The 26,925-nt window shown below is 39.1% G+C and overlaps 1 protein-coding gene across 3 annotated transcripts in view; it reads right to left on the reverse strand.

Annotated features, from left to right (window-relative positions):
• Positions 1–26,058, reverse strand: part of MLLT3 (MLLT3 super elongation complex subunit) — a 251,680-nt gene extending 225,622 nt beyond the window's left edge. For 2 of the 3 annotated variants that reach the window (XM_044756700.2, XM_070495455.1), the window contains exons 1-2: positions 25,773–26,058; positions 24,218–24,398 (exon numbers count right to left, since the gene is read on the reverse strand). In XM_044756700.2, the coding sequence (XP_044612635.1) occupies positions 24,218–24,398; positions 25,773–25,784 (193 nt within the window). In that variant the 5' untranslated portion in view covers positions 25,785–26,058. Of the gene's footprint in view, positions 1–24,217; positions 24,399–25,317; positions 25,570–25,772 lie in introns of those variants that run through there. The other variant, XM_014845382.3, reaches the window with a different exon arrangement.
• Positions 26,059–26,925: the final 867 nt, after the last annotated feature.

Consider the following 26,925-nt stretch of genomic DNA (forward strand, 5'->3'; position numbering starts at 1 on the left):
GATCCTACTTGTCCCTCAAGTGATCTGTATAAATATCACATAAACAGTTCAAATAAGGGGCCCGCCGGGTGGCGCAGCGGTTAAGTGCACACGTTCTGCTTCAGCACCCAGGGTTTGCCAGTTTGGATCCTGGGTGCGGACATGGCACCGCTTGGCAGGCCATGCTGTGGTAGGCATCCCAGGTATAAAGTAGAGGAAGATGAGCATGGATGTTAGCTCAGGGCCAGTCTTCCTCAGCAAAAAGAGGGTTGGCAGCAGTTAGCTCAGGGCTAATCTTCCTCAAAAAAAAAAAAAAAGTTCAAATAAGCTTTCTTTTGCAACATATTTGCCTTCATACACTCTTTAATTAAGAGCCTCAGAAAGCCATTTACTTTTGAACCATGCAAACGAGGTTCAGCCCTCCCTACTCTTTCAATGTTTATTATTACTAGACTCTTCCATACTTCTTCTGAACACATGTATTGCTGAGAGCAATGCTATTGCACTGCACTTGACCAATGTGGCAGGAGAGTTTCAGTGTCTTGTAATTATTATCTTTGGGGTTTCTTTCTCTGAAACCTACTTCATGCTTTTGAATTTCCAGAGAAGAGAAAGAGAGAAATGGAGAGCCAGGGACGGGGGGTGGGAGGAGGTTATGACAGGTAAGGTTCCTGCAGGACTTCAGTCTAATCCTACTATTCCATAGAAGCTGACTAATATTTTTTAACTAAAACAATTTCATTCCAAACAGTCCTTTAACTTAGACATCGGTTATTGTTCTAAAGAACCATTTAAAAATCAACCAGATCCCCTTTTTTCTCAGCAACATGTGCTTTACTTCTAAATAATTTTTAAATTACAGTTATTTGTTGGAACAATAATAGTCACAACCTACAAACCACAGTTTGCGCCACAAAGTCCAATCTCAGCCCCGATCTATTTTTGGCTGCACAACAGCTTGAACTAAAGAAGAATTTCATTGCATTGTTCAAGCTGGGTCATAAACAGTCTCTGGGGGGAAAAAAAGCAAAACAACATAAAATGTTGTATAAACCAAAAATGGTAGAAAGTATGAAAGGTTCAAATATCTGCTACAATAAGTGGAAACATAACTGTGCTCATCTTCAATCTCAAGTTGCCTCTTTATGCTCCACAAAACTCCATTCTTATATCAACTATAATTCTTAATTAAGTTGTGCTGAATATATCTGCTTACAAGTCCATCTCCCTTTCCCCCTACCATACAAGTCTCTGAGCTGTGCAAGGGCAGAGAAGTCATACTGCCCAACAGGTGTGTAAATTTGAGCGAGAAGGATGAGCAACATTAGTCCAGCCCATTCCAACATCACCTAACCCAGAAGTTCTTACAAACGGCTTTAGTTTTGCTTCTGCCCCTCTAGCTGATTCAAAAGCTAACAGATAGCTGGCATTAGTCCTTCTTTAAGTGAAGAAGACAGCAGCCTCAGCAAAGCAATGCTCAGACCAAACTGTCTTCTGATAGAAAGTGACACAGCATATAAGAGAAATGACACAGAACAAAACAAAGTTCTTTAATGACCAGAACTGATTATTAGTAAACTAAATCCGTTTTATTTAACTTTTAGCTAACCTACCTGATAGATAGTATACCTCTAAAACTTCACCTTTCTAAAGTGTTGAGCCATTTAAACGGGACCAAAGAAAGGTAAGGCACTCAGTATTTGTCCAGCAAACCTGGTGGAAAAGGTAACTAATCTGAGCAAATCAGAACATAAGTTTCCAATTTTCTTTCCCAAATGGGAGTCACTTTCCTCAAACTCTATTCTGCTGCTCTCTAGGCTTCTGATTAGGTGGGAAAAGGGCAACAAAAGTTAAAGGGAAAAGCCACATGTTCAGTAATCAAGAGATGCACCAAATTTCCACTTGTCCAAAAGACAAATCACCAGAATTTTCTTGATTAGTACCATGCAACGATGACTGATATTTACAAGTACGATCCTCAGACGAAGTTCCCCAAACACCCTTGGCATTTCTGAAGGAAAATTAAATTACATTCTAAAACATTTCAGCAACAAGATGTCAAAAAGAAAGAAAGAAATAGCATGAATGCCACCATGTTTCTCTCCACCATCAATCAAATACTAAGGACTGTACTGAGCCAGACACATGCCTCAGAAGCCTTCTCACTAGACCAACCTGGAAACAGAGACACGACCTAGAGGCACCGTATAAACAGGGTAAATCAGTGGTGAGCTTATGACTTGGAGTCAAAAAAGCCCAAGTCTAAATCTTAGTTATACCACTCAAAATAAGAGTGATCATATAATTTATCATCCAAAAAGCACCAGTTCTGAGAGTGACACAGGACAACGGGCATAAACTGGGACCATCCCCAGCAAACAGGACATATGGTCACTGCACTCAAGCCATATGGACACTGAGCAAGTTACTTAATCTTGGCTCTTGGATCCACATCTTTAAAATGCGAATAACAGAGTACAGAATTAAACCTTTAGTAACTATAAATTGCTGTCTTACCCCTCTTCAGCTATATAACCCTATTTTCTATGATGCTAATCCAGAAGGTTTAGAAGCTCTAAAAACACCACACAGCCTTATGAAGGGAGACATCAAAGAGATTAAAAAAAAAAAAAACCACATCCTTGAGAGATTAAGGATAATTTTTTTTAAACCACACAATTTTTCTTCTTAAAGGTATGCTTTTTGGTGAGGAAGACTGGCCCTGAGCTAACATCTGTTGCCAATCTTCCTCTTTTATTTTTCCTCCCCAAAGCCCCAGCACATAGTTGTATATCCTAGTTGTAAGTCCTTCTAGTTCTTCTATGTGGGATGCCGCCACAGCATGGCTTGATGAGCGGTATGTAGCTCTGTGCCCAGGATCCGAACTGGCGAACCCCAGGCAGCTGAAGCAGAGCACATGTACTTAACTACTATGCCACGGGGCCAGCCCTGGCACAATTCTTTTTTATTAGACTTTTCACTTGCAATTTTTTACAAAACTTAGCTCAAATTCTGATATCTGGGCAGAACTACTCTCTCAGAACTTTGTTTCCACAGCTTCGCTTTTCATAGCTTCATAAAAGCACTTATCTAGCTGCACTGTGATTTTTCTTTTGACATGCCTGATGCCAGACTAGGCACTCCTAGAAGACAAGAGCCACTTTTGTTCCTGTCACTACCTTCAATGTTTAGAGCAGTTCCTGGCATACAGTAGGTACTCAATGTTGGTTGAATAAATGATCATAGATTTAGAAATACAACCCTTCATGAGCCAGCCCTAACCCCACGGTGCATTCTCAACCCCAAAGATGGTCCGTAACTACCTATGTCCTGATCTGTCATCATCTGAGTTTTCATACTCATGAGGAGTAACAGTAATCCAGAAGTTTCTTCTCTATGGATTGGTTTCACATATTTCCCTAAGGGGAATCTGTCTTGAAATCCAATTAGGTTTCAGGCTTTTAAAAGATTCCCATTTTAAATCTTTATTCAGATGCTTCTGACCCTTCACCCACTTTATTAAACTCTAACTCTTCGTTCGAAAGAAGAAGACAAAACTGTCTCAACACCAGATTTATCTCCACCAGTTTCCACTTCTTTTCTCTTACCCTCAGTGAACTCTCTTCATCCAAACTATAGCGTCCCCTCCCCCACCAAATTAAGGTACACTTGACAAAGACCACTCGACTTCTTATTAGAGGGTCAGAATCCAACCAAAAGAAAAAAAAATTAAAACCAAAGCAAATTAATACAGTCCCAATTCGACAACACTGAAATGCCTTTAATGGTAAAGTAGTTTTAAATTGTGACAAAGCCCCAGGGGTTCCTAAAGCATGTCTAGTGTTTCTTTTAAAAAAAAAAAAAAAAAAATGTAGTCAACCATAGATGTGTTTGCTTTTTCTCTGCAGTGCTGCCCCCAGACTCAGACTGTTCTGGGGCTAGGGGTTTCAAGGTAAAACAATGAAGTATTTGACAACCTCAGAATGTCTGAATGACGTTCTGGAAAGAGTCAAACTTCACTTTGGGCTGCTCACTGAATACAGACACACCACAATACACAGCCTACCTTGAGCTTGGAACAGTCCAGGTGAGAATCACAATTTAGGCACCTGGCAGTCAGGAAGACGTCTCTAGCCGACAGATCAAGAACAGTTGTGAAAATTTTCTTCCGCATGTTTGCTAAGAGCCAGGAAAATTTACCTGGCAAATCCTCACCCACCACCACAGTAAACAATCTGTGAGTTGCTTGTTGAAAACGTAACTTTTATTTGGAAAGAAAAAAATTCGCTCTAGCAACAGCAGATGGTTCTTATCGCAAGCGGAATAATAACAGTAAGATGAAATTTTAAAGGTCTATTAAGATAGAGTTGGAAACTGTGATTTTCACTGTCCGTCCTCCCAGAGAGCTTCTTATGCTCCATAAAAATAGTTTCAATCAGATGGGAATAGGAAAAAATCTGCAAACAGAAAGGAGTGTAGTTTCAGTGTGAGCACAATATTATAAGTCCCGAGAGCAGACAGATCCTCAATAACGTGGCTTCAATAAAAACTTCCTAAACCTTTCCTTTTTTGTTCCTTTGAGAAAATGGCGAAGCAATTTGCATTTACAGCTTAGTTCCTGTTTCCAAAATACCCCTTTAACTTTTTCTTTTCTCTTTTTATGGTAGGTATAAATAGCACCAAATTGTCAAATCACAGCTATTTTGTGTGCTACCTATACAAATAAGTCTGATTTCTGGCCAGCCATAAAACAATTACTGCCGAATTCCTCTGGCTCTTTGATATCCAGCTTGTCCACAGGGCTTCAAAGCTAGCCTCTAGGACTTTTCTTGGGGCACTGCTGAAAAACAACCTCAACAGAAACACAGAAGATAAAATGTTCCCACTCCTATAAACACACAAAGACATAACTACAGAAGTAAAACAATTCGGCAGCACTGTGGTAGCATTTCTTTCCCCCCAGGAGAATTTAAATTGTCCAAGTACTTTGAACTGTTTTTTAGCAATGTGGGTCAACTAGAATTTCTTCCCCCTCATGCACACGGCTATTTTCCCCCATTTTCAAGCCTCCAAAATTAAGAACTACTTTGTTTTCAGAGAAATCTTCTGATTTACCAGAATAACTTATTCCATGGGAACTTACTGGGATGGAACGAAAGTTCAGCTTCTTGAGCACATAAATAACTATACAACGCAGTATTTATTCAATGTTGTAAAACTTATTCAAGCTGGAAGCTTTGTATAAGGTTAAATTTAGTCAGAATATCAAATAGAGGAAATTGTATGTTTTGACTATAAATTAATAGGACTTTATTCTCACACGGCTTATGAAAAATCACTGCTTCATATGTGGGATGGCATATACACAGAAACGCCTACCACATATACGTATATAACACATACATACAGCACACACGTTGTGATCGGAGTACCAATCAGGCTGTTTCCTATTCAGTCGCAGCAAAAGCAATACATCTATTACAAGGAAATAAATGCTAAGTCCCATTAGAGAAACTTCCAGTTTGGCATCTAAGAGGAGTGGCAACTGTGACATGCTTATAAAATGCCCCCCTCCCCAGGTTCATATAACAAAATTTTATTAAGGTTGAAACTGACACACACACATATGTACACACACACACACCCCCATACCTATATCTATCTATCCGCACCTAAAAAGAGAAAGGCTTTACTTTTTAAAAAATTCTTCCTACCAATGGCAGCATGCCAAATCAGTTTTTCCTTAACCCAATACTTTTGACAGCTCTATCAAAATATGCCAGTTAAATGGAAAAAGTGTTTCACAAATGACGTAGCTGGCAAACACAAGATTCTGAATTAAAAGTACAGATGATATAGTCTCCCTCTGTATACAAAAGAAGATAATTTCCGATATATGCATCAAAAGTAAAGATTACCTTTGCACCCAAAACCTGCCTCTTATTTCTCCTTCTCCCCTTCTCTTTACCACTTGTAAGAATCAAGCACTTTTAAAATATTAATCCAGATCTGATTTTAACACTCTATGATATTATCCAAGGAACCACTTGTACCTATTTATCCAAAGACAGAGAGCCACATTGTTTTTTAAAATCTATATAACAAATCAACTCTCAGAAGGACACAGATGAGCCCTCTCATTAGAACCCGAAAACTTACCACTCAAAATTGGAGCCACCTGTTTACAGCTCTGATCTCCAGTACACGCCTTTTATCTCTTAGGTCAAATGTGGCGCCTAACATTGGTAGTAAATTTCCTCATAACAACGTGATTATGTAATCTCTTAAATTTAATTATATTTTCTCTCTGGATTTTTTTTTTTCACCAAGGCCTAATGCATTACACACAACAAAACTCTCAACACGAGTGATAAAAATGCATTAAAAGTAACCTTTAATCCACGCTATTAACTGATTTTATTCTATTTTGGCACGTTTGAAGTAACTCATCTAAGGATTAGTTAGGCTTTTCTACACTTCTTTTTATCAGGACTCTACTATTCTTGATTTAGTTTTGAGAGAAAAGGGTTTGCAAAAACTATAATAATCTCACAGCTGGAGATGGCTGGAAAGTCCGTTAGTGCCCATTGTGCCCTTAATTTGCAGAAAGCCTTTGTGCTCTTCTCCTCGTTTTACATGCTGAGCAGTTTTCACTGATAAAGTACTTATAGACCAGTTATTTTAGATTAATGAAAAGCCCAGTAAAATTTTATGTAAAATGGCTGTGAACTTTCCCTTTAAAACCCTGAAATGTATCTTCAGCCTTGATTGCATGAAAATCTTAACCCTGATAATTTGTCTCAATAGTTTTCATGTGAGTAGTAGGCAAAGGCAGTCTTAAAATTTTTCAGAAGTATTATTTTCAAACCGAGAAGGAATCCAAAATTTTAGACTATGAATTCAGATTGAACGGCTGAAGCCTCAGGGCAAACACACTGATTTAATCACAGAGCAGTGGGTTTCAAAATTTTGCCCTCTTCAGCCTTAACAATGAAGTATTTCCCTGTCCTTTAAACCTATAGCAATAATGCAAACACATTATACAAAAGGAACCCAATCTCATTGGGATTTTTAACATTGTGACATCAATTTCAGGAGAAGATGGCAGTGTCCTAACTCTGTATTCACCCCAAATGAGATTTTTAAATCAATGGCTCAGTATTTCCTCTAAACTTCAAGCCCCAAAAAGGCCATTTAAATATCTAATTATCATGGATTATAAATTAAACCCAAGTTTCACAATTTTCACAATTCCTTAAAGGTCTTTAGATACAAAAAGCGAAGTCTAACTTTGAAAAGTCTAAGCTCAAGTTTTTAAATCTGTCTAAATATAAGCAAAAATGTTGAGATTTGTCATATTCCAAGACATGAAACTGTATTGTAGTAGAGTGCTAAAATTACTCATTTTTTGCTATACTCCCTTCCCATAAATCAGAAGTTCAAATCATAGAGATTCATATGGAACACAGCACGCATATCTGCAAAGTAGAAATGATAGTGTATGAAACAAATAGGGTTAAACAATTTCTTTTGTGAGGCCACTGGTGAAATCTACAGCAGCTGTCTAATTTTGCCTTTAACGATCATAGCAAAAGCTCAAGGAAGTGAGCCAATACAGCGCCGGTCTTTAGTAACCAGATCGTTTCTATTTCATTTTCAGCCAAGGCAATGGATAATGAAAACAAAATTAGTCCCCCGTCAGTAAGTTTACTTGACAGCCTAATTTTTACCAACCTTTAACTTTTATTCACATGGATATCCATAAGAGCTATTTCTTTTTTGTGTGTAGACAACCTTAATAACTTTTAAATACTGGCTACACAAGATAAACTTCAGCTGGCTATCACTTCTTTAAATCCACTTATAAAAACTACTGGAAAACTTTTTAGCTATTCAAGGACTAGTATTAGGCTAAAAAAGACAAGGCAAACATTTAGTCATCGCTGTGAACTGCTGAGCCACAGATCTTTGATTCAATCAGTAAAGAAAATGCAGAATTCATACCATTTTACATATGACCTAAAACAACTGTATAGTAATTTTTATAAAAGAAACTCAATTCCTTAAGGATTACAATTTTCCAGCTAAAACTACTTACATTGTTTAAAACAAAAAAGCTCTCTCATCATATATCATCATCCAGTTATAACCAACACATCTGAGACTAGTCCTAAATTCTTCCCTCCTTAGCCTAAGAAAAACAGGTATTTCAGACATCTAACTAATTCATGTATCATCATCCAGTTATAACCAACACGTCTGAGACACTAGTTCTAAATTCTTCCCTCCTTAGCCTATGAAAAATAGGTATTTCACACATCTAGCTAATGAGGACTTACAGATATTTAATTTGAATAGAAATCTGACATTCTTCAGAAAATTACTCTTCAGAAATTAATTTTCTGAAGAATGTGAATAAGGGAAACAAAGTAATCAAATCAATGACCCAACAAAGTTATGTTATCACACTGGTTAATAACCACAGGTTCATACTTGAAAGAAACTCCAAAATAACTTTAAACTAAGTTATGTAGGAAAAGGCATGACTGCAACCTTCCCCATTTCAATATTTACAATGTATAAGTAAATATATTGCTTTATTCAAGTCAGTTTGCCTAAAGAACAATTTTTCTTCTAAAGAACAATCTTAATCCGGTATTTAATTTATAATTCCAAACCTGTTTTCTTCCACAAAGGCTTGGCCCAAAGCAATTTAGGTTAAATTTCAGGGTAGCATACATTTATGCTACATGCCACAGGTAAGAGATACTGATTATAAACATATCTGATATACTTTCTGACTGTAACAGAAGCTATCATTTTACACTATCTCAAGTAGGAAAATGTACAGCTTTCACTATTTAACATTTGAAAACAACTCTTAGGTGTTAGTTTCCTAAAGGAGAAAAATTAAAACAAACAAAAAAACACCTATGAATTAAAACACACACACAAATAGGTATTACTGAATTGACATATAGGTGAATGGCTTTCTTGTTTTAAAAAATAAACCTCAAATATTGGGTTAATGTGTCACTCTTAGGGATAAACTACCAATTCTTCAAGTAAAATTAAATAAATTGGTTTGAAGTAATTAATGATGGGACTTCAATAATGTAAAACTCTCTCTGTATATTCTCTATGGCTCTGGAATTTAACTGGTTATGTTCAATATAATACACTTAGTGGGTCTTGGAGCCCACTGCCTGTAAAATCTCCCATGGAGATTCAAGACCACCCATTGAAAATAGTACAACGTTACTGCCTTGAGCAAGAAGCTGGTACATAGGACTGGTTATTCAAGTCTTTTAAATACTATTTTATCGAGGAATTGTGGGAGGTGGGGGAGGGGAAGAAGGGGGATTCATGAGTGGATGGGGGAGGAAAACTCAGACATAGAAAAAACAGTAATTTCAACAACAAAAAAAACCCCCAGTGATTTCTAAAGCAGAGGTTCCTGTAGAACCCCAGACTCCTCATCACACCCCTCCCTTTTTAAACAGCTACATAAACAAAGTAATAAGTGCTCAATTTCAGAGAGAATTACATTATACTCCATTTGAACAGGCTACAAAGTACTTTTATTTGAAAAGCTGCCTCTCCTCTGTTATAAACAATTTTACTCAGCACCAATTTCAGACAAGAGAAGATGGCTGGGGAGATGCGAGGTGGAATTAGGAAAAATTCGCTCAGGTCTTTCAATGCCTTAAATAGTTGATCCAATAAAGATCCTTTAGAGAAAACTTTAAGTCTATTTTTTTTCCTCCAAGTAAGCAAATCATACAGGAGGGCTTTTCTTTTCTAGGGTACTGCACCCTGTCTCTTTAAATTCCAGGCCTGCCCCATTTCCCACGCATTCAATGAAAGCAACACGTTTGCTGGCCTCCAGCCCACAATGTCAAGTAGTTTTCTTGCTATTGAATTTCAAGATTATTCTTTTGGATCATTTGCCCTTTAGTTTTAAGCACGCCAAAGCAAAAATAATGTCTTTATACAATAACATAAAGAAAACTCTGAGGTCTTTACAAGTCTACAAGCAGAGAACACCTTGTCCTTTAGTTCCCCTTTCACTGCAAAATATGCTTGCACTCTATCTGCTCCAAATAAGGGCCATTTATATATTACCCTCGTCTGCTACAGCTCTCTGTCCTATAATAAAATTCTATGAGTATATTTATTTAATTTAGTACCAAATTTGCAATTTCTAACCATCTGCAATAGTCAAACCAAGTCTTCATACTGTTCAAACTCTCAAGTCTTCAGCTCGGTCCCTTGAGTATTTGGTTAGAACAGGTTTTGAGAACAATTATTTTCTGTAGTTGCAGTTAAAACATCTACACAATTTAATAATAAAAATAACAAGCAAATATTGTGAGCTGTAATCAAGGTGCCAATGAGGATATTTTCCTCATTCTCAGACACACCTTAAGCCTAAACAAAGGAATCCAGGCCAGTATGAATCCCATTTAGAATTCTCTCAAAAGAAACAGAAACAGTTAAATAAAAATTTATCAGAACTAAGTTAAGCCCATGGAAAATAATGTCATTCCAAATGCTAACAAACAGAATTTAAACTGGCCATTTCATTCAAGCAGCTAATATAGAAATGCTCAGGTCACAAACATCAATTTTTATATTTTACATTCTAAGGGGGAGTTAATCTAACTATAATTTATGAATTTTGTAAAAGCATCTAATACCAAAGGGAAAACAGACTCTTTTTTTTGACATATAGTTTTCCTGTGTGTTATGTATTTGCTATGCATAATGTTTAATGTTTTTTTAATGTTAAAAAGGCAAAAATGTTTTCCCTTAGATCATAATATCATAGACAATCAGATAAATATTAGATTGCAAAGAGACCTTTTAAAATAACTAAAATGAACTCTCTCATTTTGTAGAAATCATTTTTTAGCTGTGTTTAAGGAATATTCATACCAATCTATCTGCATCGTATATAAAAGCATGAAATTACATTTTAATTTTCACTTTTTAAAACCTCTGGTTACTTTTGTAGCCTATAGATGAAATATTATTAAAATCATTTTAATACTAAAATATTGTTTATTTTTATGAAATTATACATCAATTCTCCATCCAAAAAGGACCACTTCTTCTTTCTGCCCCAAACATATTATTTTTGCCTTGGCTGGTAGTTATTTTGGTACTTTTTATATCTCATAATTTAATGCTTAACTTCTAAATTATATACAAAGATTCACAAACTGGAAATGGATCTTTATCTCCAACTACACATCCCATTTCTTCCCAGCACCATCACCATATATCCAAACTGATAAGAGTCCTTTCATTTGTAGTCAATTTTTAAAGTCAGATGTAGGCTCTAGAAAAAATTTCTAACACTACACATCAAGATAAACATATTAATTAACAAAGTTATACTTAGCAAAACTCCACAGATAACAAGGGTCAAAACTTTTCAAAACATTCCTAAGTACTCCAAAAATGTATACTGAACCGAAATATTAAACATGGCTGTCTTTCTGTTACAAAGAATATCTTACAGTATCATGTACTTATAAATCAGGTTAATCTGATTAATTTTAAAACCCCCACAACATTAATTTTCAAGAAAGGTTAAGAACACGATTTACATGTTTCTCTTTAAAGCTTACAATCAACTTAGGAAACATTTGTGTACATATTCATTATAATATTAAAGGAAAATGCTTAAAATGACAAGGTGGTTAAAATTTCAAACAACAAAATATAAAAATGTTCCTTGGGGAAGACATCCCTTGAAAAAAAAGAAAGAAAAAGCTTATTGTAAACAAGTACATATGCACAACTAAATATCTAGTTTTACTTTCACATAAGTAATATGTCATTCAAGAAAGCTTGAAAAATTCAACAAATTTTACTGATGACAAGAATTTCCTGATACCCCACCTCCCAGAGAGAATGTCTATTAACATTCTCCTATATAGTATTCCCTTCCCATCTTTTCACTGTCATATTTTTATCTGTCACACAATTCTCCAAATGTGAGTAAAGAGGAACAATTCTGGCCATTTTAATATACAGAAAGCAGACTAAATCAATTGTTAAATCAATGATGATGATACTACATCATGCAATATTAACTACAAGCTACTGTGTGGCCTTTACAACATAAGAAACTTCTCATTTATTTGCTGCTCTCTTTAAAAATGTCTGCATTTCTGTATAAATTAAATCCTTGTCTCTAGTTAGTCATTCGACAATTCCCTTTCACAAGCTGCAATGCTAACCAGAATTATTTTTCTTTGACCTAAAAATTAAGCAGCATGTTGCAAGTAAAGGGTGGAAAGGTACTTGCTTTTCAAGACAACTTTAATTAAGCATTTGAATTTTTAAATAGAAAACCCAAGTATGTATGTTGAGTGATCAAAGATTTGATATACTTTCTTCTAATCTGTTCACATGATAATATAAGTCCAAGTCTCCACTTAATTTTCTATTGATAATAGAAACACACGTAGTTATCTGAAACATACTTCAGAAAAGCAAATTGAGTGACAAAATTTCAAACCCTGGCCTATGTTATATGAAACACCAAAAAAAAAAAAAAGACAGTCAACTTTCATGAAAAACCCAATGATCTAACGACCTGGTCAAGAGCCATACTTGAGGAAAAAGAAATAAACACGCAGGGCGTCTTGAGTTCTTGGAACACTGCAACTTACAAATAGTAGTTAATGGCTGGTGTAAATGGCACCAATATAATCAGAAGGTAGCTTTCCATAACCAAAACCCAATCACCTATTTGGTGAACTATCATCTTCTATTTCCCTATTATTGTAGCAAGTCTTTTAACCATTTCACTGTTCACTCACCATTAAAAAAGGTAAAATATTGATATACTGAAGTTCAGATCAACATTTTGTTTCTTCAAAAGATCATTCTCCAGGGCTGGCCCCGTGGCCGAGTGGTTAAGTTCGCGCGCTCCGCTGCAGGCAGCCCAGTGTTTCGTTGGTTCGAATCCTGGGCGCGGACATGACACTGCTCATCAAACCACGCTGAGGCAGCGTCCCACATGCCACAACTAGAAGAACCCACAACGAAGAATACACAACTATGTACCGGGGGGCTTTGGGGAGAAAAAGGAAAAAATAAAATCTTTAAAAAAAAAAAGATCATTCTCCAAATTGCTACACTCATGAAAAGTGAGAAATCAAATACAGCAACACATCTATTGTCTAGCATGAAAGTCAATATACATTTGATATCTAGTAAATGGTAGTTATTTTATCAATATAAAAGCACTAGATCAATGACACACTCAGAATTTATCCTTTTTTAAAAACTCAGGAAAAATAATATTTCAGAGCTGGAAAAGCCCACACAGCTCATTCAGTCCAAACACATCCCTTCTACCTCGCAGGCCAGGGCCTTTCCTGCTGCATTGCTAAATACTGCTCTGACCAGTTACTGGAATACATCTGACTCCTATTTTTAAAGCTAAAAGGCTAGTTGTATTTCATGGATTAAGTAGTAAAAAAATTATAGAGCTGGCCAAGTCTCTCAAACTTGTGTCTAGCTTTTAAAAAAGTATCCAAAGTAGGTGAAGAAAAAATAAAGGAGAAAAGACAGAAAAGGAGAAAAATTCATTCTTGCCTACAACAGAAGCGAAAACACATTCTAGAAAATGTGATTCTCAGCAGACACAATGTTTCCTGTTAAATACAAGTGGTGGTTCTTTCTGTTTACACAAAGTCAATTATTAGAGGTACAGAAGAAATGAGTTTCAGAACACGGAGTAATAATTTAACCACTCAGGGGAGTGGAAGCTAAAGTCGGAATTCTAAAACTTTTTTCTCACTTACAGAATCTGCCTTTATGTTATACTGTTGCCAAAAACTTCCAATGTCTAGAATACACTGATCAAAGGTATGAGTACTATCCACAATGATAATATAGGTCCCATCTCATCTGATGTGTAACCCGAACGCAACACAGGAGGAGCAAGACACATATATACAAAGAGAGGTGAGTGCCGAACTTACTGAAGTATGTAACACATGCTAGGTGGTCCAGATGATGAGGAAAGTTGCTTCCCACCACTCGTTACCATTTCTGTGCACAGGTAGGAAAAGTCATACAACGAGTATCTCTGATGAGACAATCTGGAGCTATGTCAACATTTTAAAAGCAACCAAATCCCAACAGCCTAAACTCTCTATTTTTCACTAAGTCACTACGAAACAGCTGCTTATAATACAGGAACAGGGAAAGAAATCAAATGGAGGAAAAAATTTTGTAAAAAAGAAGAATATTTCTTCAACACAAAGAAAGCTTTCATTATTCAGCAACTCATACTTAATGAAGTATTTTGGGTAAAAGGTATGGATGACATGAAGTCTACAACGAACCTTGTTTTTAAACACTCAAAATGGTATAAATGTTCATCATAATAAAGAACCTGATGCTAATCTCCCCCAACACCACCCTGGCAGGGAGGGGAAGGAAGCAGGACAGAAAACCTAGCTGCAAAAATTAAAGGCATCATGCAGACTACGTTTCCATCTAGAAGCATTAAGAGGCAAGTAAATCTCCCTACTCCCTAGGCCACTGCTATTGTTATCAATATTTTAGGAAATTGTTAACGTACATTTTGTTTTTTAAAATCAATATATACACACAGCATTTGGCCTGGTATTGATGGGAAAATAACAAACTAATGATTTCTGCTGGAAATGAATGAATAAAAAGTCTACCTTTGGCGAAATCAAATATTTTGAAATTTATTTGGCTCTAAGAATATCAAGCTTCTAACATGGGTAATAACTCTAATTAAATTCAGCTGACCATCTTTATTAATCACTTATGAATATTATTTTAAATAAACGCACTTCAAAATTAAGTTCAAGATAAGCCATAATTTTCTTTAATAAAAAATGATGGTGGGGCCAGCCTGGTGGCATAGTGGTTAACTTAGGCACGCTCTGCTTCGGTGGCCTAGGTATACGGGTTTGGATCCTGGGTGCAGGCCTACATCACCCATCAAGCCATGGTGTGGTGGCGATCCATATACAAAATAGAGGAAGACTGGCACAGATGTTAGCTCAGGGACAATCTTCCTCGAGCCAAAAAAGGAAGATTGGCTACAGATGTTAGCTCAGGGCCAATCTCCCTCACCAAAAAAAAAAAAGAAAAAAAATGATGGTGCACTGATGTTATTCAAAAAGTTAATTCTTAACTACTACATACCAACTAAGTCACACCCAAAGGCTAATCTTATCTATTTAGAATTCAATGATAATAGCCTTCTTCAGGCCTCAATCACTACAAACTTGCCACACTTAAAAGGATTACGTCATGCAACATTATTTCTTAAAACAATGTTCTGCATCCTTCATGGAACTGCAACCCTACCATGGGGGAGGGGCAGAATATTAGGGGGCACATGGCATTCAGTAACAATTTTTCCTAATGATTTAATCTCAAAGGAAAACCTTACATTAATCCATAAAATAAATTTGATTTTGCCTGAAAGTAGCTATAGAACTTTTCCCCTTTAAATAGCATCTACCATGGTCACCAATTAATTAAATCCTAGATCATGTCTACAAAAGCAATTATTGCTGAACATTTGTCTGCTAATATAAGTGAATAACTACTCAACGTTTTAAAAGTAAACATTTACCACCATTTATTACTAGTTATCTTTGCACCGGCACACTTGTGACTCATTGTGTCTACATGCAAGATCACTTCACATTTCTAGACTTCTGATTAAAAGACAAATGAGAGGGTAAACAAAGATGAAGAATCTGAAGTGTCTTTTCCAGCTCGCAAAGACACAAGCACATTGAAGGCAGGGACCTCCTCTTTCTCTTATTTACATCCCCCCATCCTTTCACTGTATCCTGCACATATAAAGTTTGTTGCTTAAGCACATTACCATGCCCACAAATTATATTCTTAAACAAAACCCCAAAACCAGACAGGAAAACAAAACAAAATAAAATACACCAATTTGACAAAATTGAAAACTTGTGTACAAGAAAAAGATATCATACATTAGGATACAAGAAAAAGAAACAAAAAATGGGACAAGATATTTTCAAATTTCAAATAACAAAGGATTAACATCCCACAAATAAGAAAAAAAATTCCAATCCTTTTTCTTTTTTTTAAAGACAAGGGATTTTTTTTTAAAAAGCCAATAAAGAGGAAATTCAAATGGTCAATAAATATGCAGAGAATGCTTAACCCCACTAGTAATCAAAGAAATGCAAATGAAAACAAAAAGATAACATATTTCAACTAAACATCAAAAACATGAAATCTTAAAGCACCCAGTGTTGGCAAAGATGTAGAGAAAATGGTACTCACCTCCTGACACAACTACTTTGTAGAACAAACTGACAATGTCTAGTACAAACAAAAACGTACCCACAATTCAAATTCTAGGCATATTTCCAAAATCGTGTTCATTTGTACAAGGTAACATACAAAGATGTCCACTGCACAGAACGGAAAGTGATCTATATATTCCTTCATGGGGGAACAGAAAAGCAAGCACAGGACACAGTCCTACGATTAAATACTGAGCAGAAGAAAGTAAAGGGAATGCATTCGTTCTCTATAGATGAAATGTGGAAAGGTTCGAAAGCATATTGAGCAGGGGGAAAAGCAAGAAGCAAAATTATTCACGCATGAAAATGTTCCCGAATTAAAAAATGGCAACTGTTACACAACCTTGTGAATATACTAAAAACCACTGAATTTTACACTTTAAAGTGGTGAATTTTATGGCATGTGACTTACTGTTCAATTGAAAAAACTTATGCACCCGGTATGATACACTCCATGATGATTTTAAGGTACAATATACTGTTACTTGTAGCAATATAAATGTGCAAGTGCCCATAAATAGATGGAAGAAAGGCCAACCGAGTTGGAAGAGAAGGTTGGGAAGCATTTGAAAACTTTAGCTGCATCTATAATACTTAATTCCCTAAAATGAAAACAAAGACTCAAATATGACCAAATATAAACATCTGTTCATTCTTGGTAGCAGGGATTTGAATGTTTGTTTTATCATTCTTTCCTCTGTATTTTCCTGTACTTTCCTTGGGGCGGGGGAAGATACAAAAAGGGCAAAAAATAGGCATATCACAGATGACAAATGGTAAATATATACATACATAAAGAAATGTGGCATTACTAATCAAATAAATGCAAATAAAAATGAGGTATCGTTTCATCCAGCAGATGGGCAAAGATTTTTTTTAAAAAAATCTGTTAACTCCCAATATTGGCAACCATGTGGAGAAATGACCACCCAACTTCTGGGGAGACAGAAACTGGTTTAATCTTTTTGGAGGAAAGTTTGGTAATGCATACCAAAATTTAAAATCTATATACCTTGACTCAACTCCCTTCTGGAAATTTAACATAAGGAAATTATGGGAAAAGCCATAAAACTGAATCTCAAAGATGTTCATCATGGCATTATCCACAACAAATTAAAACTGAGAACAATCTATATGTCCAAATAAAGTATAATAAATTTATATTCAATGTAATACCATAAAATTCAGCATTAAAAAGATCATATTCCACCATATACCATGAGGGTAGGAATGTTTATCTGTGCTTTATCCCCAGCTCCTAGAAGTGTTCTAGACACACAGTATGTACTCCCAAAAAATACATGTTGAATAAATTAATGCTAATTTACATTTTATATACATATATAAAGATGTCTACCAAAATATTAATTATGGCCATCTACAAGGAATGTTCAGGTAACTCCTTTCTTTATATTTCTATAGTTGGATTTTTCTACAATGAACATATATCCATAAATTACAAAATAACACAATTTTCCTGTGCATGTAAACAAATTAATATATGGGTTCTTCATAAAAGCTGCACTGTACAACTGTGCAATGTAATTTCTCAATTTCTGTGATATCTATAACATATTTTTTTTTAAAAACTTATGAATTACTACCTGTGATATCATCAATGGCAATTATTTATCCAAGGACTCTTTTCAGACAAATTGTATTCCCAAAAATGAATACAGCACTATAAACAAGAATAAGGAAAACCAGAGAACAAAAGAGGATAGAAGATTAAGACATTAAAATATATTATTATGAGAAAGAGGAGGAACAGACTGGCCACACACACACAAAACAAAATGTTTTCAAAGAATATTAATTTGTATCATAGAGACAAGAGAATTTCTCTTCCTACATGTTAGCTTCTTCTTTGAGGAGTGAAAACATAAAATTAAAGAGAAACTATAAAAGCCAAGGGAAAAAATTAAACAATTCTATATTATTCCCATTGGGACAGTGTGAAACTCTATGTTTCAGAGATCAAAAATATTCTAAAATCTGGTCAATAAAGTCAAGTGCAGTGATATATGGAGACCTTGCTTAATTACATAATTGGTATAATTGTTTAACATCTCCCCTGCTCCCCAAGTATGTAAGCTTTCCAAGTTCTCTTTCGAAGACTTAAGTCACTAAGAGAAAAATACAAAAAAGTTCCGCATTTTAGAACTGTAAAAGCTGTGTTAAGTCGAAGGGATCAACTGTAACAGACGACCAGAATAAGAGCTAAAGGCCTACGGTTGGTCCACGGAAGACCACTGGAAAGAAACTTCAAAGAACCAAGAGAAGGAGCAACGGATCTTTAAGGTAAAATTATGAGACTGCTGGCTACCCCTGCTCTGTCTACCCCACAGAGGTAGTTCTAGAGCGTCACCTGAAATAACAGGATGTAAAAGGCTTCTGCTACAGATAATACACCATAAAATGGACAGTGATATTAACTATAAAATATATCCAGTAAAAACCCAAGTTTGGATTTTCCTTTTCTGAAAAAAATTGTTACACTGGAATTCAGTCAGCAAATGCTTTAGAAGATTTATCTTGTCTCTTTCCATTAAATGAGAGTTTATTAGTAACAATAATAATGGTTAAATAAAAAATCAGCTTCCACATATTAATAGGGCAGTTTATCTGTGCCAGGTTGTAAGTTGAATATTTTATATCAGAGGTTCCCTAAGTATAGTCCGGGCACCCCAAGATCCCCAAGACGTTTTCCAGGGATTGGCAAAGCTAAAACTATTTTCATAATAACTCTAAGACATTATTTGCCTTTTTCACCCTCATTCTCTCATAAGTGTACAGTAGAGTTTTCCAGAGGCTACAAGATGTGTCGTAACACAACAGCCTGAGTACAGGAGCACATAAGAGGATCCAGTCGTCTATTAAACAAAACATTAAAGAGATGTACACATAAAAAAAGCAAAACGATGCCACTCTCCTCACTATTCATTTTGTTTCAGGAAAAATTTATTTTTCATTACAGTAGTGTTTATATGTTGACATGTAATGGGTTGATGTAATTTGTTTAAAATGTCTCAGGTTTAATTTCTAATACAGCAAATATCAATAGATATAACTTACACAGAAAAAACTCTTTGGAGCCTTCGATTTTTAAGAGTGGAAAGGGGTCTTAAGATCACTGTTGGATAACAGATGATTCATATCTAGGACTCAATTTACAAGGTAATGATTCTATTCTATCATGATTCCTGTAACACAAACGAGAAAACAGACACAGAAGTGACCTGCTGACCAAGGGGTCTCTTAAGCCAGCATCTGAACACAAGTCTCTAACTCCTAACCCTGACTCCTCCTCACCACTGAGCACCAGTATCTCCCCAAGATAGCTGAAGATCGTTTTTAGATCCCTACATGCTAATCCCTTTTTAAAATGCAATATTCTCTACCAGGTCTTGCCTCTTTGCCTTTTAGTCTTAAAAAGTAATGAGTGCTCATTGCAATGCTTTAAATACATAGAATTAACTTTTTTAAAAAATCAAACTACAAAATAACTTCCCATCACTGCCAATACCCTAAGCACCCACTAAAGAAAACCACTGGTAAGAGTGTGGTGCCCACTCATCCAGAATTTATTTATACACATGCACACATATACTTTTTATCTGTATAAGCACATTTTTTAAATGGAATCACACTGATTTAGTGACTTGCTTTATTTCACTTAATATCTCTTGAAGTTCTTCTTCCTGCAACTACAAATTGATTTACCCTCTTTTTTTTTTTTTTACAGATTACCATCATTTAACTGTACCCAACTGAGGTCCCCTATATGGCTCGCTTCCAAATTTTTGTGATTAAAAAAGTCACTAGAGGGGGCCGGCCCAGTGGCGCAGGGATTAAGTTCACACGCTCTGCTTCAGTGGCCTGGGGTTCACCAGTTCGGATCCCAGGTGTGGACCTATGCACTGCTTATCAAGCCATGTTATGGCAGGCATCCCATATATAAAGTAGAGGAAGATGGGCACGGATGTTTGCTCAGGGCCAGTCTTCCTCAACAAAAAGAGGAGGATTGGCGGCAGATGTTAGCTCAGGGCTAATCTTCCTCAAAAAAATAAAATAAAAAATTTTTTCCTAAATAATAAGTCACAAGAAATACACTGAATCTTGGGGTAGTTGTGAAGCCATATCTGCTGTAAAATTCCTAGAAGTAAAATTGCTGGGTCAAAGGGTATAAACATTTAAAATCTTCATAGATGGTGCCAGGTGCCCTCCAAAATGTCTGTGCCCAATTTGCATTCTCACTAACAGCACATGCGATTTCCTCTAGCAATTCAGCTTTTAAGTGCCTCGGAAAATTATACTTTATGTTGCTTCAAAATGCCAAGTAGTAAAACTGTTCTCATTGGTCATCTTAATTCCATACAGAACTCTACACAAATCTTACAGCAATCACCGAATCTATCAGTAGAGACAACCAATTTTATTTTTTCCTTAAACCCTTTAAATACCTCAGAAGAGAAAATATATCAGGCACACACAATATCTTCAACTAGTAAGCCATCAATTTTTAGATACCCTGATAAAAAGCTATCCAAATTATTTCAGAAGACTATACAACAGAAATCAGAACTACACAGTAAAGCTGGGCTCAAACACTTCAAGGAAAGTTATGTGTGGATTTATTATGCTTTATCTGCCCACTCAAAGGACTAGGGCTACAAACAAAAAGCCATCAAATTACACCAGTGGCCAAATTAGCTTACATAAAATAATAAGCATCAGATTTCATATCATAAATGTCAATGGAACAGATCGCAATAGTAAGGATGACTGTAATTGGAAAGAAAGTTCACTCAAATTCACATCATCCTGAAAATGAAAACATTAATATTTTAAATGAAATGTTTTCAATGTGACTATTCATTTCATTCACATCAGACTATTACAAATCTTTGGTACTAATAAATAAGATATGGTCTTTTTTAGCAAGTAGATAGTTTTAAAATGCATTATACTCTGACCCACCTATTCTCTAGCAGCTAATGGATATTCCAGGCTTCGCTATTTCATCAAAATCTCTCTTCTAGGACTTTGTGCTAGTAGTTTTCAATTGAAAGTCTCCAATACGTCTTTGGGACAGAGTAAAACCTCATTAATTCAAGTCCAACTAGCTCAATCTGAAACAGTATATGTAATTCTCATTAGGCAACAAGTTGAAAATAGTATAATTTCTTCTTCTACAAGTGCTCATAGTATTACTGTGAAATAAAGGAAATCAACCTGAAAATCATTTCACTTTTCCAAACCAAAGATTTATGAAACTAAGGACTCATCCATCTTCCTGGCTGAGCAGTCCATCCTCAGTTCTAAGGTCCACTGTTTATCAGCCACCGTACAGTGAAAGTGATTTAACTTGTCGTTATTAAGAGCCATTTACAGTTTAGAGTAGGTGCGTTTCTTTTAAATATCTTATAACTCAGATTCTTCATAAAGCCATTTTTGCAGTTTCTCCCATTTCCAATCCTATCCCTTATAGATCTACAATATTGTAAATGCAGCACCTTAAAAGGTACAGAAGTAAACTTAGAAATATCTGACATTCACATTCTGTATCTATTCTTATCATTTTGAGAGACTTTATAAGCCAAAAAATAAGTCCCGGCGTAAGTGGCATGTTTGGTGTTACTTGAATTTACAGCTAACTATTCCCAATGAACAGAGAAACCTTCTCTTGCAATCTGAATCATGTGTAATTACAGTATGACAAGGTCTCTCCTGGGCTATGTAAGTTGGCATTTTTCCCAGGACTTGTCACATCATGGGAAGCACACATACAAATAAAAATCCAAAAATAAACATTTTAAAACAATGGCTTATAGACTACATAAAGAAACTCCACAGCTGAGAATAAAAATTAAAGAGCCCAACCGACAAGCAGACACCTTTCACTGGAGAGGTCTGAGAAGACATCGGTGTTATCCAATGGCGTACCACGCCTAGCAACAACTCCCAGGTGTGGGCTGTGCAGGCAGCACCCTCAGCTTCCCTCAGGCCAGAAAGAAAACCATTAAGTATGGGAAATAAAGGGGAATGTCACCATACACCCACAGAAGGAGAGAAACCATGGTAGAATATGGGGAGGTTGATCATCTTTAATTTCCTAATGCCAATTTGTGGATTGTTAAAGCGCTTCAACAAAGTTATCTTAAGAACTACATCTTCTGCCAACTGACTTAATTTTCCTAATACAATAAATATTGCTTTTCTTGTTAAGTGTATTTCACCTCGAAGCGAATAGCAGCCAAGCAGTAGTCATATGTGTACCAAAGATCTTAGGAGGTGGCTTCTTTTGTTTAAACTCCTCTGCAGTGGCTGTATAGATAGATGGAAAGGGAGAGCAAGACTCCCCAGGAAGCATCATACTCAGCCTCAAACAGCGACAGAAACTTGACAATACTCATCCTTCTCACCTCTTTAAGGAAACATGAAGTATAATATCTCTGGCTAATTTGGATATGAAATGCTAACAAAATCTAAATGTTATTTCCCATAGGCCACGCGTATTCCTGCCCCTCTATTAGAAGCCGGATTCATTTATTAAACACCCAGCAAAGCCATCAAATTCAACTGTTCAAGTTTTCAAGAGGAGCCATAAAACAAACCACCAAAGGCAAAACATACAACCCTCCGTCCCATTACAGGAGCTCTGGAAACAAAAATAAGCATCAACAGAAACCTCTGCCACCTCTAAGGCACACAGCATTTCTCCTCTCTTTATTCAGCCCCTAAATGTTCAATAATTTCCACGTAGCTCTAAGCAGAATAGATTTATTACCATGTTACCCTAAGAAACTGCAGGAGTTCTAGATGCCAATAAAGATTACGGATCAAATGGAAGATAACTACTAACCATTGTGTCGACTTAGATAAATAAACCTGCTCACAAACAAAGCACCTTATTGTATTTGTACTGTTACCTCCACTAATCCAACTAAAACAACCAGACAGTGGCTTTCCAGACGCTGAAGGGAATAGAAATCCGGATTTCTCAAACCGTCTTTAAATTTCTTTGAAAATAACACCCCGTTTCTTTTTTTTCAAAACTGTCCTTTATGGCAAATGTTTGGGACCGCAGAGGCTGAGCAGGATTATGCAAACTCGACACCAAGGCTAAAAACCAAGGTGGGGAGGGACTGAAGCAGAAGGCAAGACGACACTCCTCCTCGTAAGTTAGCTTCGACCCTTGCAGGGACCCACTTCCCTACGGATCACATCGGGCAGACACTTCAGAACCTGCTCAAAATCGAAGGAGCCATCCAGTGCCATGGGGGCTAGGGACGAGTAAGCCCTCCAACTAAACATAAAATCCTGACAGTGTGGGGTGGGGGTGGCTAATCCACAAAAAGAAAAGTCTATGACAACTGGCACCCAATGCCTCATCCACAAGGCAGAGAAGACCCTAAAGAGAGGGGACTTCTCAAGACGGAACAATAACTACATCCCATGCATCCTTTGCTAATAACACAGGTAAATTTCAATATGTCTAGGAAAAAAAAGGCGCAAGCTGTTTATTTCCTCCAGCCCCACTCCCCACACCTCCCAACCCAACAACTAATTGCACCTTCCCCACAGAACCCGCAGCTAACCCCCGAGGACCGGTGAGGGCTGCCTGGGGATCAATAAACACTCGACACCTGACGGTCCTTTCTCTGCGGTGACTTTCATGAAGCCGAAGTCGCGCGCGCGCGGGCGGGAGCCCGGACCTGGCCGGCGCGGCGCCGCGCACCCGGGTCCCGAGGCTACGCCGGCGAGCGCGACGCGGGGGGCGGGGAGAGGGGCAGGGGGACCGCCCGGGCCAAGCGATTGTTTCCACCGCCAGCAAAGACATTTTTTATCAAGCTCCTTTTGTATTCGAGCCCTACCTCTTTTTGGCCTAGGAAAGCTTTCGTGCAAGTGGAAGACGACTTTCTCCACAAAGTGCTGTATGTTACTGTGCTCCGGGCCGCGCACGAACACCATCCAGTCGTGGGTGAAGCCCTCCACGGTGGGTTTTTTCCTCACCTGGGCGCGGTGCCCCAGCTCCAGCTTCACCTGCACGGCACACTGCGGGCAGGGGGAGGAGAGACAGCCGTGAACAACAGGAAGGCGACCGTTCGACACTGAACATTGCGTCTGACATTTTTTTTTCCTCCTTCTTGAAACGCACATAAAAGGAAACGGCGGTGCTGTCTGCATCCACGTTTCACGCGCGTGGGCGCGCACACCCCACACCCCCCAAGACACCCCACCCGGCCGCCCCGGCCCCGGGCCGCGCAGCCACACCGGCCCGATTGTAACGGAATGTTACCCCCAATCGGCAAGGGGGTCCGGGGCTTGGGGGGAAGAGGGAGAGCACACTCAGCTACTACAAGCACGACAACAAATGCATCGGAAACAAATTAGAAGACAATTAGGAGGCGATGCCGGGGCGGTTTCCCAGCGTGGGAGGGGAGGTAGCTGGGACTCCGAGGGGGGTTTTTGGCGAGCCCCCTCCCCGAAAGTACCGCGGCGACAGGCACACGCCGAGGAAGTCTTTGTGTACGTGTGTGTGTGCGTGCGTGTGGAGCGCTGTGCCAGGCGGAATGGAAACTACAGGCAGCCTCTGCTGATGGGCACAAACTCCCGTGCTCTTACCACGGGGTTCGTGCACAACAAAAATGAGACGTCGTCACACACACACGCCCGCAGGAAAACACGCCGAGGCATCCATAACTTAAGGCACCCCGCACCCCCCGGCGAAAAGCCCCACGCGATCGGCGAGGCCAGCCTCACAGAGCCCCCGCAACACACTTCCAAGAGCCAAAGTGGCCCCAAAGTACCTCCCACCTCCCCCCAAAAATGAAATTCAGAAAGGCAGGGCGGCGGGCGGACAGCGGCGGAGCCTCGACTGCGCACAGCCCGGCGCGGGGGCAAAGTTGCGTGCGGCCCCGCCGCTGTCAGCCCGCACACTCCCGCTCACACACGCGCGCCGCGGAGAACGCACCATCGTAGCGGCCGCCCAGGCTGCTCGCCGCGTCCCCGGACTGTGCCCGCGGCTCCTGGCGGCGGCGGCGGCTGAAATATGGCTGAGTTATTATTCGCCTCCTTCCACCGTGTGTGAGTGTGTGTGTGTGTGAGTGCGCGCGTGTGAGCGAGAGTGCGCTTCTTGCGATTGCAAAGAGAGGCGAGGAGGGAGGCAGGCGCGGGGGGTGGAGGGGCGAGTGTGTGTGAGTGTGTGAGTGTGTGTATGTGTGTGCGCGCGCGCCGGGGGGGGGGGCGGGGAGGGAGGGGAGCGGAGGCTGAGGGAGAGGCAGCAGCTCCCTGCAAGCCGTACCAACCTTTCTCTAATTGGAACCGCGGAGCGCTGGCGCTGTCTGGGCTGCGGCGGCGGCGGCGCAGGGCGAGGGAGGAAAGGCGGGGAGGGGGGGGTCTTTTATTATTATTTTTGCAGGTACTTACCGAGCTAGCCATGCCTGGGGGCCCGGAGGTTTGCTGGGGTGTTGTGTGGTACCCCCCTCCCCCGCCCCCCTCAGCTGTAATTCATGAAGAGGCTGCTATGAATGAGAGCGCGCCCAGGAGCGGAGGGTAGATGGCGGACATTCTCTGCCTTTTTCCCCCCGCGTTCGCTCGCTCGCTCGCTTATTAAACTCAGCCCCAAAAGCAAAAGCAGCAGCAGCAGCAGCAGCTCCAGGGCCAGAGGATGAGATTCCGGAGCATGCGCCGTGGCGCCTGACACCAGGGCTCCGAGCCTCACGGGGCGGAGGGAGGGCGCGAGGGTGGGGCGGAGCGCGCGGGGAGGCCGAGCGAGCGAGCCAGGGGGAGCTCGAAAGAGCCAATCACCGGCCACCTCCCGAAACCCCGGCGGCCCGCACCGCCACACTGGAACGCCTCGCTTAAAGTAACAGGTTCCTGCAGGGGTGGGGGGGAGGTGGAGAGAAGGGCGGGGAGGGGGAGGTGGAGAGAAGGGCGGGGAGGGGGCGCTGGAGTGGGGAGAGCGGCCAGCTGGGGAGCCATCCCAGCCCCTGTGTAAACTCCTCTCGCCCTACAATAAAAAACGGATTAAAACTGCTGGAATGTAGCCACTGCCCAGAGCCCCCAGCAGCCGGAGAAGGGGTGTTAAATCAAGTCTTTGGCGTTAGCACGCTCGGGGGAGGATGGGGGCTTTCTTTTACTTTCCACCACGTCTTTTTGTGGTTTTGTGCTGAAAAGGCAAGAACTCACACCCAAACAAACTTATTTAGAGACAGAGCGAGAGAAATGCCAGCCTTCAAACAAGCATTAAAAAGCCATCGCTGAGACTGTTATAATCGGCAGCAATCCCCTAGCCCCCTTCCCCATCCACTCACAGGGACCTGCCTGCCACCCCCACTCCCTGCTCTTCTGCCACCTCCACCGAAAATTTAAAAATGAAATGAACAAGGGAGAAACAATGCTATTTCCTTCCAAGCGAACGCCTCCCGCGTTGGTAATCCCCGGCTGGGAGGCGTCCCAAAGCGGTGCCCAGGTGAAGGCGAGACGCCTGGGAACGCCGGGCGCAAACCCTCGGGGGCCAGGGTTGGAGTTGTTTTCTTCGGAAGGTTTCCCCTCCTGACAGCCTACTGAGTTGCATCAG

Source organism: Equus asinus, chromosome 23, assembly GCF_041296235.1.
Source record: "Equus asinus isolate D_3611 breed Donkey chromosome 23, EquAss-T2T_v2, whole genome shotgun sequence".
Classification (NCBI taxonomy): domain Eukaryota; kingdom Metazoa; phylum Chordata; class Mammalia; order Perissodactyla; family Equidae; genus Equus; species Equus asinus.